General features: G+C 45.9%; 1 protein-coding gene across 1 annotated transcript; it reads right to left on the bottom strand.

The window, feature by feature from the left end:
- Positions 1-263: 263 nt before the first annotated feature.
- AP1S3 (adaptor related protein complex 1 subunit sigma 3) lies at positions 264-7,966 on the bottom strand. Its single transcript, XM_009897607.2, has 5 exons — positions 7,949-7,966; positions 5,421-5,599; positions 3,847-3,955; positions 2,071-2,208; positions 264-563 (listed from the first exon to the last, which is right to left on the bottom strand). The coding sequence occupies exons 1-5, from the start codon at positions 7,964-7,966 to the stop codon at positions 528-530; spliced, it is 480 nt and encodes a 159-aa protein (XP_009895909.2). The 3' UTR covers positions 264-527.
- Positions 7,967-12,294: the final 4,328 nt, after the last annotated feature.

Here is a 12,294-nt window from a genome sequence, read left to right as displayed (position 1 = left end):
GAAGATAGTGACAGGAAGTGTCTGGTCCATGAGAAGAGTATTTCTTCTCATCTCATCCAAAGAAGCTTGTGAAAACAGGGCCCACAACAATTTGGCTTTTAGAAAAAAAAAGTCTTATTTGAGCAGAATAATCATTGCACTCAAAACAATGGCCATTGGTACAAAAGTAGAGTCATACAGTCAGCAGCAGATCAAAACTAGGAAAAATACCTCTTCAAAGTACTGTCAACAGGACAATTTAGGATGATAACATTCACAGCTAGGAGAAACAGTACCAAACAAGTGTTCAGTACAGCAAGAAGAGAAACTAGATCAAGGGGAGTGACAACTCTGAGAAAGAAGCCCAGAATTGTTAAACCCTGTGCTACATTAGCTGACCTTCATCTTCACCATTATACAAACAAACCCCTCCAGTTTTTGGCTTCAGGTATTTCTCTGAGGATCTGGCACACTGGGAAACAACTTCAGGAAGTGCATTTGAGAGGTGCACACAGCAGTTCTCTCCCTCTCTGCAGGTAGTTTCAGCATTAAAAGGCAGGCTTGTTCATGTACTCTTCCACTGTCTGGAAAAAACCAGAAAAGAAAGAAACTGACACATTACCATAGAATCACAGGCTGGTTTGGTATGGAAGGCACCTTTCAAGGTCATCTACTCCAACTCCCCTGCAGTCAGCAGTGACACTTTCAGCTAGGGCAGGTTGCTCAGAATGGTTCCAGGCATGGGGCATCTATCACCTCTCTGGGCAACCTGGGCCAGAGTTTCACCATCCTCAGTGTAAAAAATTCCTTCCATCTATCTAGTCCTAATCTCCCCTCTTTCAGTTTAAAACCATCGCCCCTCAACCTGTCAGTACAGACCCTGCTAAAAAGTCTGTGCCCTTCTTTTTGATAGGTCCCTTTAAATACTGAAAGGCCACAATAAGGTCTCCCCAGAGCCTTCTCCAAGCTCAACAACCCCACCCATCTCAGCCTGTCCTCACAGGGGAAGGTTTCCAGCCTTTGGATTATTTCTGTTGCCTTCTCTGAACCTGCCCCAAACAGTTCCAAGTCTCCCTGTGCTAAGGACTCCACAGCGGGATGCAGTGCTCCAGGTGAGGTCTCAACCAGAGAGTAGTCAAGGGGCAGAATCTCCCCCCTTGACCTGTTGCCAAGGCTGCTTTGGATGCAGCCAGCTTCTGGGCTGTAAATGCACCTTGCAGGCTCTCATCCAGCTTTTCACCCAACAGTACCCCCAAGCCCTTCTCCACAAGACTGCTCTCAATCTCATCACTCTCCAGTTTATATTAATACTGAGGATTGCCCCAGCCAAGGTGCAGGCAGGACCTTGTACTTGGCCTTGTTGAACCTCATGTTTTTTTATGCAGGCCCACTTCTTGAGCTTGCCCAGGTCCCTCTGGTTGACACCCCATCCCTCAGGCATGTTAACTGCACCACTCAGCTTGGTGCCATCTGCAAAGCTGCTGAGGGTGCACTTGATCCCACTGTGTATGTGTGGAGCTGTGTCTATTATGGAGCAGTACAGTAATATTCAAACTTCCTTGTCCTCTCTCAAGACAGCTGCAGTTTTGTACATTGCAGGACAGCTCATTTGTCTCCAATGGATTAGGGAGACAGAAGAGATTTTTCTGTATTTATATAGACAGATGTATTCACAAAATACAGACTGAGATTATGCTCTCCCCTTACAGAAATAGCTTAGACACATTCTTAAAGTATTTAATGTAACACCCACGAGCAGTTAAGCTGCAAGAAAGCAACAACAGTATATGAAGAACCTCCAGTGGATTCTAGTAGATGCCAAGAGAACTGAATTGAAAGCTTCTGTAACCTTCTTAACTGCAATATGATACCTATTAAAAGTTAGGGGTAGGCACCTTCAGAGATCATTAAGTCCAACCACACTGCAAAGCAGGACTGCTTAGGGCAGGTCATACAGGAATGCACCCAGCTGTAGTTTGGAGAGCTCTAGATAATGCAGTAGCAGAAGGGCTGAGCTGCACTTTAAGCTCCTGGTAAACAAGGAAGATGTAGGAAGATGAGGTCCTTGCCTTTTGTCTACCTCTGCCTTACCTCCTGCAACATGTCAGAGTCTTCTATGGCTTTCACTGCAGACTTCTTGGAAGTTTCCTGTACTTCTCCACCGATGATGAACTCGTCCAGAATAAAATAAGCTTTTTCAAAATTAAAGATGATGTCCAACTCACAGACCTGCCAGGACAAAAAGACACCCCACATCTAAATCCCTGTTATAGCATTATAAGCACTGCTGGCACAAGAGCTGTTAGGATGATCAAATACATTCAACATATCACAGAATGGTTGAGGCTGGAAGGGACCTCTGGAGGTCAGCTGGTCCAACCTCCCTGCTCAAGCAGTGTCTGCTCCAGCCTGTCACCCAGGACCACAGCATCTGAACATCTCCAAGGATACAGGCTTCCCAGTCCTGTTATGCAACCTGTGCTTACCCTCAGAGTAAAAAAGTGGTTTTTATGTTGAGAGGAAGCCCTGTGTTCCAGTTAATGTCCATTTAATCTACTGCTGTCACCAGGCACAACTGGAAAGAACCTGGCTCCATCTGAGACAGTTCGGGATGTTCAGCCTGAAAAATACAAGGCTCTGGGGAGACCTTATAGCAGCCTTCCAGCATTGAAGGGGGCCTATGGGAGAGCTGCAGAGGCACTTGTTACAAAGCCATGCAGTGACAGAATGAGGGGTAATGGCTTCAAACTGGAAGAAGATGGACATTAGGAAGCACCATGAGCATGGTGAGGGACTGGAACAGGTTGCCCAGAGAAGCTGTGGAGGCTGCAAGTGTTCCAAAGCAGGTTGGAAGGGGCATTGATCAACCTGGTCGAGTGGAAGGCGCCCCTGATGATGGCAGGGAGGTTTGAACTACATGACCTTTAAGGTTCCTTCCAACCCAAATCAGGCTATGATTTTATGATCTTCTTTGCATCCTCCTCCCTATGCACTCTTCTGGTAGGTAGCAGGGTGAAGAAAGATCCTGTATACTACTTAATATTGCAGCTTCTGCTGCAATGACTTAGAGAAAAGTTATTCCACTTACTGTCTTTTATTCAATACACTGCATTCAGGTTGGCTTTCAGAGAGCAAACCTACACTCCTACTGGTTTTCAGAGAAGAAAGCTGCCTTTCCAGCCTACTAACCTTATAACAGGTTTTATAAAGGACTTGTGATGTGGCTTATGTCGTTCACACACGACTCCACAGAGCAGGACAAATTTCCTGTCCTACTGACCTTATCACCAACTGCTTTTTTGTTTTGAGGCAGAACAAACATGAGTCATGGCACAGTGATTAAAATAAGGGATGAATTAAGGTAGTGGGAACATTTTCAACAATATTCATTGGAAAGATGTGGCTCCTGTCATCTTTAAAGACTTACTGATAGACTTCTTTTGACCTTCTCTTAAAAAACAACAACAAAACCCCACCACCCACTTTATCTTTTCTGCCATTTACATGCCCTTAATTGTTATGTAATAATATGAAACAAATAAAACCTGAAGATATCAGGAGAGAGAATTAAAGTACTGGTGACAAGCCAGGGTTTTTTAAAACTAATTTTCCTCCAGCTTTCCTCTCAAATCCTATTCCAAGCCAGACATACAAAGCACCAAGATTAATCTAGGCAGGGGAGAGAGAGGATAGAAAAATAACCTCATGATAGTTTAAGTGCTATTTTATAAGATAATTCAATAATGAGTTTCACTCTGGATTGAGAGAGTCAGGAGTAGTGCAGATGGGAAGAGGAAGCAAAGCAGCTTCAGAAAAGTGTTTATCAGCCAGCCAGGAATGTGGCTCATGGGAGAAAGCAGAACCTACATTTCCAAAGTATCTGTCCAGAAGTTCCACATATCGATGGACGACCTCTAGTGTCAGCAGCTCATTATCCTGGTCTTCTATTGCACAGCAGAAATACAAACTAGCATACCTAGGGAAAGAAAGATAGAACCAGAGTAAACACCTGGATCCTCAGTTCTCTGCTCATTCATCTCCTACAAGTTAAGCAGTTCATGTCTGTCTTGTCTCTAAAACAGTAATCTTCTTTCACAGAACCCTCCAATCTCAGCATGGTGAGGGTTGGAAGGCACCCCTGGGGATCATCTAGTCCAACCCCCCAGCTACAGCAGCATAACTCAGAGCAGGTTGCTCAGCATGGCATCCAGGTGAGGTTTGGAACATCTCCAGAAGAGACTCCACAACCTCTCTGGTCAATCTGGTCCAGTGCTCTGGCAAGAAGTTTTTCTTACGTGTAGATGGAAGCTCCTGGGTTTGTTTGTGGCTGTTGCCCCTTGTCCTGTTGCTGGACACCACTGATAGAGTCTGGCCCCACCTTCTTGCCACCCTCTACCCCCTCCTTAGATACTGATAAGCACTGAGAAGATCATTCTTACAGTGCCCCAGAGAACACTTGAAAAGATCAGATCATTTAAACTAATCATTCATTTAGTTAGAAAAACAAACTCCACCCTGACAAAGTGGAATACCTCCAGCACTGATCTTGCTCAAACCATAAAGCAGTGGTACTTTAAGGTCTCTCTCACCTGCTGCAACAGCACTAACAGTGAATGGAGTGAAACAAACTGTAGAGTGAGTAACTGCTCTTTATGGAATGACAAAAATAAAGGTGTAAGAAGTCACACCTCAGCAAACCTGCAGGCTATCAACTGCCTGTTTTACACAGAGCCAGAAGGCATGAAACTGCTCACACAACCAACCTGCATAACCAACTTGCAGCAAAACTTTGATTAAACAGCCACAAGACAGGAGTAATGATCTACTTCGAGTCTCTGGTGCTGTGGCTGGAGGCCCAGCTTGTCACAGCAGCTGGTCAGCTGTTTCCAGCCATCACTTCACAGCATGGAACTTGATTTTTGCTCAATGGGAGATGCTACTTCATTTGTGCAGCATGCTCTACCTTAGAGCTTCTGTTTGCTACAATTGACAGGCAGCTAATGGTGGTTTGCTTGGAAAAGAAAATGGGCACTAACACTTTGCACACCAGCAAGTATTTCCAAGACAGAAGTTGGATGTTCCTCAGAACAGCTCTTGCAGCCTCCCAAGGAGCCTGACAAAGTCCAGCACAGACCTCAGCAGGATACCTTGGGGAATTAGAAGTAGTGAAGCCTAAAGCCTTCTCACAGAATTTGAGCCACTGACATTAGGTTACTCTTGTTTTACCAGACTGTATTCTTTACCCAATTCACCCTTCCCACGTAGCCAAGGACACTGTGCTGTCACACACCGTTGGAAGGCTGGCGGCAGGCTCCTACCAGCCTAGTCTGGCACCTAGAGGTTTGTTTGATGTTTTCCTTAAAGCAAGCTTTATTTTTGCTCTTCAAGCACGTGTTACTTGTACAAACAGCATTCACAAATTCCCATCAAATTACTCACACCTTTTGTAAACAAGCTTGAGGTCTTTCCAGTCAACAAAGCTGCTTGTCTTCTGGTTGCGAGCCAGAACGATCTGGACGATCTCTCGAATGATCTTCTTCTTCTCTTTATCCGGCAGCGTTGTGTACCACTTCTGAAGCCTTAACTTCCCCTGCCGACTGAACAGCAGCATGAAGTGGATCTACAGCACACAAAGCAACATGGGTAACACCAGGGCCATGGACAGAGGTGAGCATTCCTCTCTGCCTGATGCCAGACAGCCCTGAGATGCTGTTAAGGTCATCTTCAGCCATGCTGTGATGTTTGGACTGATCTGGAATAGGCTGAACACGGAAACAGAGATCTCTCCCCTCCCCTATTTCTTCACCCATCCCTGTGGGACCTCTCCCCTTAGCACCCCTCTTGCATCCTCTCTCACCCAAACTCCCTTCCCTTTTGCAAACAGCAGCTTTGCTTCCTACTCTACCACTTCCCTGGGGTACAGAAGGTGTATCACCACATTGCAGGGGTTAGAAGGGGACCCTAGAAGAGGACCCCTCATGAAGTAAGATTAAGCACACCTTAGTGAAGGGAATAAAGACTGGGTGCAGCATGGCACAAGACTAGAAATAGGAACCAATGCCACTAACAATGCTGGTATTGCACTGCTTCAGGTCACAAACTAAGCAGCTCACTCCTAGTCTGGAAAGGGAGCTTGACTAGTGGTACTGAAGAAATTGCCAGGGATGCCATCAGATGCTGATGACACTGCCCTGTCCCATTCTTGACAGGCATTTCTATAGCTTCTCTCACCAGTACCAACACTTGGAGGCCAGGGACTGCAGGAAGGATGTCTGCTCATAGCCACAGCTGTGTGCACAAGGACAGGGACACTGCCACTTGCCTACACAGAGACAAGTCTTCCCTTGATAGCAGGAGAAGCACAGGAGCCTCATCTTCCTCTCCTGCTGCCAACCCTTGCAAACTACCAGCAGAAGAGCTGGCAGGTTCTTGTTAGATGCACATTCCCATTAGCCTAGATCCTTCCCTACACCTTCTCAGTCTACAGCCTAATCTTCATCTTGTTTCCTATTCCAGCTCATTGCTGTCCCTATGCTTCCCAACACTCCATCTCCCCAGCAAGGATCAAAGTGCATGTTTACAATCATGATCAAGATTACAAAGCCAGATTACAAAACAACTGTAAGTACTGGTGAGTCTGAGCAGAGAAGTGCACCAGAACACCTTCTACAGAAAAGAAAGTTAAAAACCCCTACAAAAATCAAATCAAATCACTCTTGGATTTCAAACAAAGCTTTCACTCATAAGTCAGAACCATTTTCTGGCTACTTAGTCACACAGTTGCTGAGTAATCCAGAGATAAGAGTTATAACTATCCTGAGAAAGCCTTCAGATGTGGAATAATTTTAGGGAATCACAGAATCCCAGCATGGTGGTGGTTGGAAGGGACCTCTGGGGAAGATCTAGTCCAACCCCCTGCTAAAGCAGGGTCACCTACAGCAGGTTGCCCAGCATTGCAACATCCAGGTAGGTTTGCAGTCTCCCCAGAGAAGAAGACTCCACAAACTCTCTGGGCAGCCTGGTCCAAGGCTCTAGCATCCTTATGGGAACGAAGTTTTTCCCCATCTTCAGATGGAACCTTTTGGGTTCCAGCTTGTGCCTGTTGTCCCTTGTCATGTCACTGGGCACCACTAGGAAGAGTATGGTCCCATCCTCTCGCCCCTTGCCCTTTAGCTATTGATAAACATTGAGAAAATCCCCTCTCAGTCTTCTCTTCTCCAGGCTAAACAGCCTCTGGTCCCCTAGGAAAGACAGACTGCTTTATTCCTGTGTGTCTGTGGCAGGACCAGCTGCTGCAAAAACAGCTCTTGCCACTGTTAGTCTAATGTGCTTAACAAAATCACAAGGATTTTGCAGCTGCCTTGTGTTGAGTCCTGCAACACTCTCCAGATGAGCAGGCTAAATAAAACCAACTCTGCTGCTGGTAGGTCTGATTATAGTGAAGATCAAAGCACCACGTTTTTGCCTTTCTCTGATCCTGTTACCACTGGGGGGTTGACACAGTGATATTCTACCTATCAGGGTTACCTCTTCCCAGCAGATGAAGGGACAGTGCTTACTGTTCATACGCTTCTCTACTGAGAGGAGCTGGATGGAGGAAAGATTACTTCACTTGATCCAAAGCCTTTGGCAAGAGAAGGATTTATTGAAAAGCAGAGCAGCAGGTCAGTGGGTGTCCATTTAACAGCAGACACAGGCAGCAGCTATTTGATAAACAAATCTTAAAGACACAGTGGATCAGATAAAGTATGATGATCAGAGTCAGCTGAAAAAGTAGGGAATTAGGCAATGAAGCCCTATCAAAAGCTGACAGCAGAGAGTCATAATTATTTTGGCTGGATAAGACTTTCAGTATCATTGAGTCCAACCATAATCTAACTACCAAGTCTGGTGCTAAACCATGACCTGCTGCATTCAGTTCAGCTTTGCTCTGCCCAGCCACACTGATACAATACCACACATTCCTCACCCTCATACCTCTGTCCATTACGGCTTGCTGGAAAGATTTCGATGCCTCAATAAACCTGGAAGTGTTGAAGCACTGCACAAACAAATCTAACCACTCATCTGTTCCTCCTCAACTGTCAGAGCATATTTGCTTTCCTTCAGTGCTAGTGATAGAATCATAGCAGAGTTTAGGTTGGAAGAGACCTTTCAGATCAACAAGTCCAACCCTTAACCCAGCACTGCCAGGTGAACGCCAAGACACATTCCTCAGCACCACATCCACAGGTCTTTCAAATCCCTCCAGGGACAGGGACTCCACCGCTTTCCAGGCCTTGAAAACCCTTCCAGGGAAGAAATTATTCCTCATGTCCAACCAAACCTCCCCTAGCATGACTTGAGGCCACCTCCTCTTGTCCAGTTGCTTGTTATTAGGAAGAAGAGAGCAACGTCCACCTCACTCCAGCCTCCTTTCAGGTAGTTGTAGAGAGAAGATCTCTCTCCTCAGCCTCTTTTACTGCAGAGTAAAGAACCCCAGTTCCCTCAGCTGCTCCTCACAAGACATTGTGCTCTAGACCCTTCACCAACTTCATTGCCCTTCTCTGAATCTGCTCCAGCATCTCAATATCCTTCTTCTAGTGAGAGGCCCAAACCCAAACTAAATACTGAAGGCGTGTCCTTACCAGTGCCAAGCACAGGGGCACTGCTGGCCACGCTATTGCTGATACAGGCCAGCATGCTGTTAGTGTTCTTGGCCATCTGGGCACAGAAGATGCCAAAATGGATGCTGATTAAGGATTATTTTGCTTTGTTTGGTTTCAGCAGCCAAACTACAAATAGAGGTTGATTATCCTGAACGTTTTCCTCCTCTTTAAAAGTTCTAATTCCAGAAGATACCAAGAGTAAATTACTTGCTTCAAGCAAATTACTTCTGAAGCAGAGTGCTTGGTTTCCTCTCCCGCCATTCCAGGGTGTGCTGGCTATGACTAACCACCCCCAGACTCCAGGGCAATGCCAGAGGGAATTCTCGGGTCCAAGCCTGAGTGGGTCGGGATGAAATGCACGAGGTTGTGCGTGAGCATCAGCTGCCTTCGCTGCAGTCTGCAGGAGACAAGCTTTGGTCTGGGAGCAGAGTGTAATTTTATTAACTTGTTTTACTGGATCAGATCAAATCACCTACAGCACTGTGCAAAATGCCCTCCACACGTCAGCAAATAGCTTAAACTCCTCCAGTTTAATCTTCAGTGTTTTCTAGTTCGGAAATAGTTTGGGGGGTTATTTAAACCAGACTTCTAAGCCTGCACTCTTATCCTCTTCTCATGCATCTCTCAATCAGCTACAGCTTTAAGTTACAGAACAGGTCAGAGAATTACAGGGCCTCCTGTCTTGCTCTGGCCTACAAACCTCCACCAGGATAAGAAAAACATCCTTAGTTTGAAGGCTACAAAAAGATCAAGTGATAGACTTGGACATGAAATCATTTCAGGGTGAGCAGAACAAAGATTTACGTGTTCACACGCAGCAAACACGCGAGGGATGTGCAAAACCAACGATCACTGTGATTTCCTTTTCACCTTCCTCATGAGACCTTTTTCTCCTTTTGCTCATGGGCTGTTCTGATCTGATAAGCAGCTCACCCAAGCTTGTCCCCTGAGCTGTTCGCTGCCAAGACTGGAGATCCCCTTCAGTGCAGCCTCCCCCAGTACTTAGCCATTTCAAACTCCAGACTGATCAAACACTTTTCAGCCAGCTCACTGGTTTCAAACTCACATCATCTGTTCCTTTTTCAACTTGCTGAGAAGAATGTGTGCTAGAAATGCCTCTCCTCCTCCTGGAATTTAACCTGCTTAACATTAGCTGACTGGTTTCAAACCTGTTCTGTGGCATCTGGCTACTCCAGGTCCCTCAGTGGGAGAGGACAGGGAAACAACTCCAAGGAGCCTGAGGGGAGGGAAGGCAAAATGGGAGATGGTGGCTGAAGAGTGGGAAAAGCAAGCAACTTTCTTCCTGGGTGCTTGGTTTGGGCAAGGATTTGCTCACCTAGGCAGCTCTGTCACTCCAGCAGCACTGGGTTTAGACTCTGCTTCAGCTGTAACCTCTCTGAACCCATTCAAGAGCTTGCCACCTTTATCAAATCCACCTCTGTAAACTCGAAAGACTGCTGAAACTCACAGCAATTAAAATCTGCCAGTTAGGAATTAGAATCATGAGAGACAGCTCAGAAGAAATCAGAAGCTCTGCAGCTGCTGCCAGTAGGCAATATATGACATGGTAATGGAGAGGAGCTTGTGGACCATGTAAAAAGGGAAGTGGGATGAAAAAATGCACATTTTTGGCTGCTGACATGACAACAGCTGCTGACAGAAGCCTGGGGAAAACCAGACCAACTGGCTGGACCTGACAGAGAGGAAACTACTTCTTATCAAATTCTCTATTAACTTATTCTGACTTCCTTGAAGGCTCCCTGATCTCCTGGCACCATTGTAGTCTAGTTGAGTTCATATTCTGCTTGTCTTTCCCTCGCTTTCATACTTTTCTCCAACAGGAATGTATTTCCCAACAGAGCCATCCAGGTATTTTTGTGCTAGCATTTATTCTTCCTTTTTGGACACGAGGTAACAAAACCTGCTCTCAGGAAGTTCTCTTCAAGAGCACAAACATCCAAATTATTCCAGCCATTAGATGATCGATTGGTTTGCTCCAAAACATCTGAAGAACTCCTTTTAGTTTTCACTTTGTTTAGTGGGGTTTTTTGGAGGGAGGGAAGTGCATACTGATCAACCCCCAAATGAACAGCCGCACTGTCAATACACAGAGGGTTTGGAGTGCCAGGCGAGTAGGGTGAAATGAAAAAGATCTATTGATCTGATGTATTAACAATCTGGCCATATCAGCAGAAGACAGTAAAAACACACTGAAGCACAGGCATTTGGTATTCTGCTGCTGCATGACGTCCCCATCTGTCTGCTGACCTTTAATACCCGTGGGTTTCGGGACTTTCAAAGCAATCCAATAGAACCCCAAGGAGGCTCCTTTATTCAAACTGTTATTGCCTTACTTATTTGTTCTGACACTAAAACTCCCAGCCACAGCAGCACAGAAGTTGACAGAGAAGTTTATTAAATACTGTTGAGTTCTACAGATGACAGCAAGCTGCGTGAGAGTGCTCATCTGCTTGAGGGTAGGTACAGAGAGACCTGAAGAAGCTGGATTAATGGAATGAGGCCAGTTGTTTGAGATTCAACAAGGCCATGTGCTGGGTCCTGCACTTTGGTCACAAGCAGCACACGAATGCTTCAGGCTTGGGGAACAGTGGCTGGAAAACTGCCCATAAAGACCTGGGGGTTTTGATTAACAGCTGGCTGAAGGTGAGCAAGCAGCATGCTCAAGTGGCCAAGAGCCACCTGGCCTGTATTGGCAATGGTGTGGCCAGCAAAACTAAAGAGGCAATCATCCCTCTGTGCTCAGCACTGAGGTGCTGAATCAGGTCCACAGAAAGGTAAGGAAGCTGCTGAAGGGTCTGGAGAAAAGGTTTCGCTACAAGGAACTGAGAGAACTGGGGTTGTTTAGCTTGGAGGAAAGGAGGCTCAAGGAAGACCTAACTCTCTGCAACTCCCTGAAAGGAAGCTGGAACAGGGTGGGGGTGAGTCTCTTCCCCCAAGGAACAAGTGATGATATGATGAGAAGGAATGGCCTCGAGTTGCACCAGGGCAGGTTTAGATGGGATATTAGAAGAAAATTCTTTCCTGACAGGGTTCTCAAACACTGGAATAGACTTCCCAGAGAGGTGACTGAATCCCCATCCTTGGAGGTGTTTCAAAGACACAGAGTTGTGGCTCTGAGGGACATGGTTTAGCGCCAGACTTGGCAGAGTTAGAGAATGGTTGGACTCAGTGATGTTAAAGGCCTTTTCCAACTAACATAACATCATGATTCTCTGAAATGCAACTTTAAAACACACTTTTTGTCTGTATGGTGTCAGGAAGCATGAAAAAAGCAACTGAATGGAAAGCTGATCCTATGAAGAGCCTGAAGCAGCGCACCGCTGCCAAACTGGCACTGGATTCTTCCTCGCTTCATCTCCATTAGGAATGTTTCTGACCAATTTCCCCTGAACAATACATCCAAAGTCCATGCAATAAAAGCTGTGCCAGATCATTACAGACACATGTAGCTATAGCTGCACATTGATTTTATGCTTTTCGTCACACAGAAGCTGCCCTTTGCTTGTTACTGACGATCTGAAATTGAGCAGCATACAAGCACTTAAAGTACTGATCCAGCCAACAACCTTCTGGAGAGTCTCACTTGAGTCAAACACAGCTATCATCCAAACAGGACAGCTGAGCAGGCAAAGGCTCACCCAGCACT

The sequence above is a fragment of the Dryobates pubescens genome, chromosome 32 (assembly GCF_014839835.1).
Source record: "Dryobates pubescens isolate bDryPub1 chromosome 32, bDryPub1.pri, whole genome shotgun sequence".
NCBI lineage: Eukaryota > Metazoa > Chordata > Aves > Piciformes > Picidae > Dryobates > Dryobates pubescens.
This window is presented reverse-complemented; position numbering and strand designations above follow the sequence as displayed.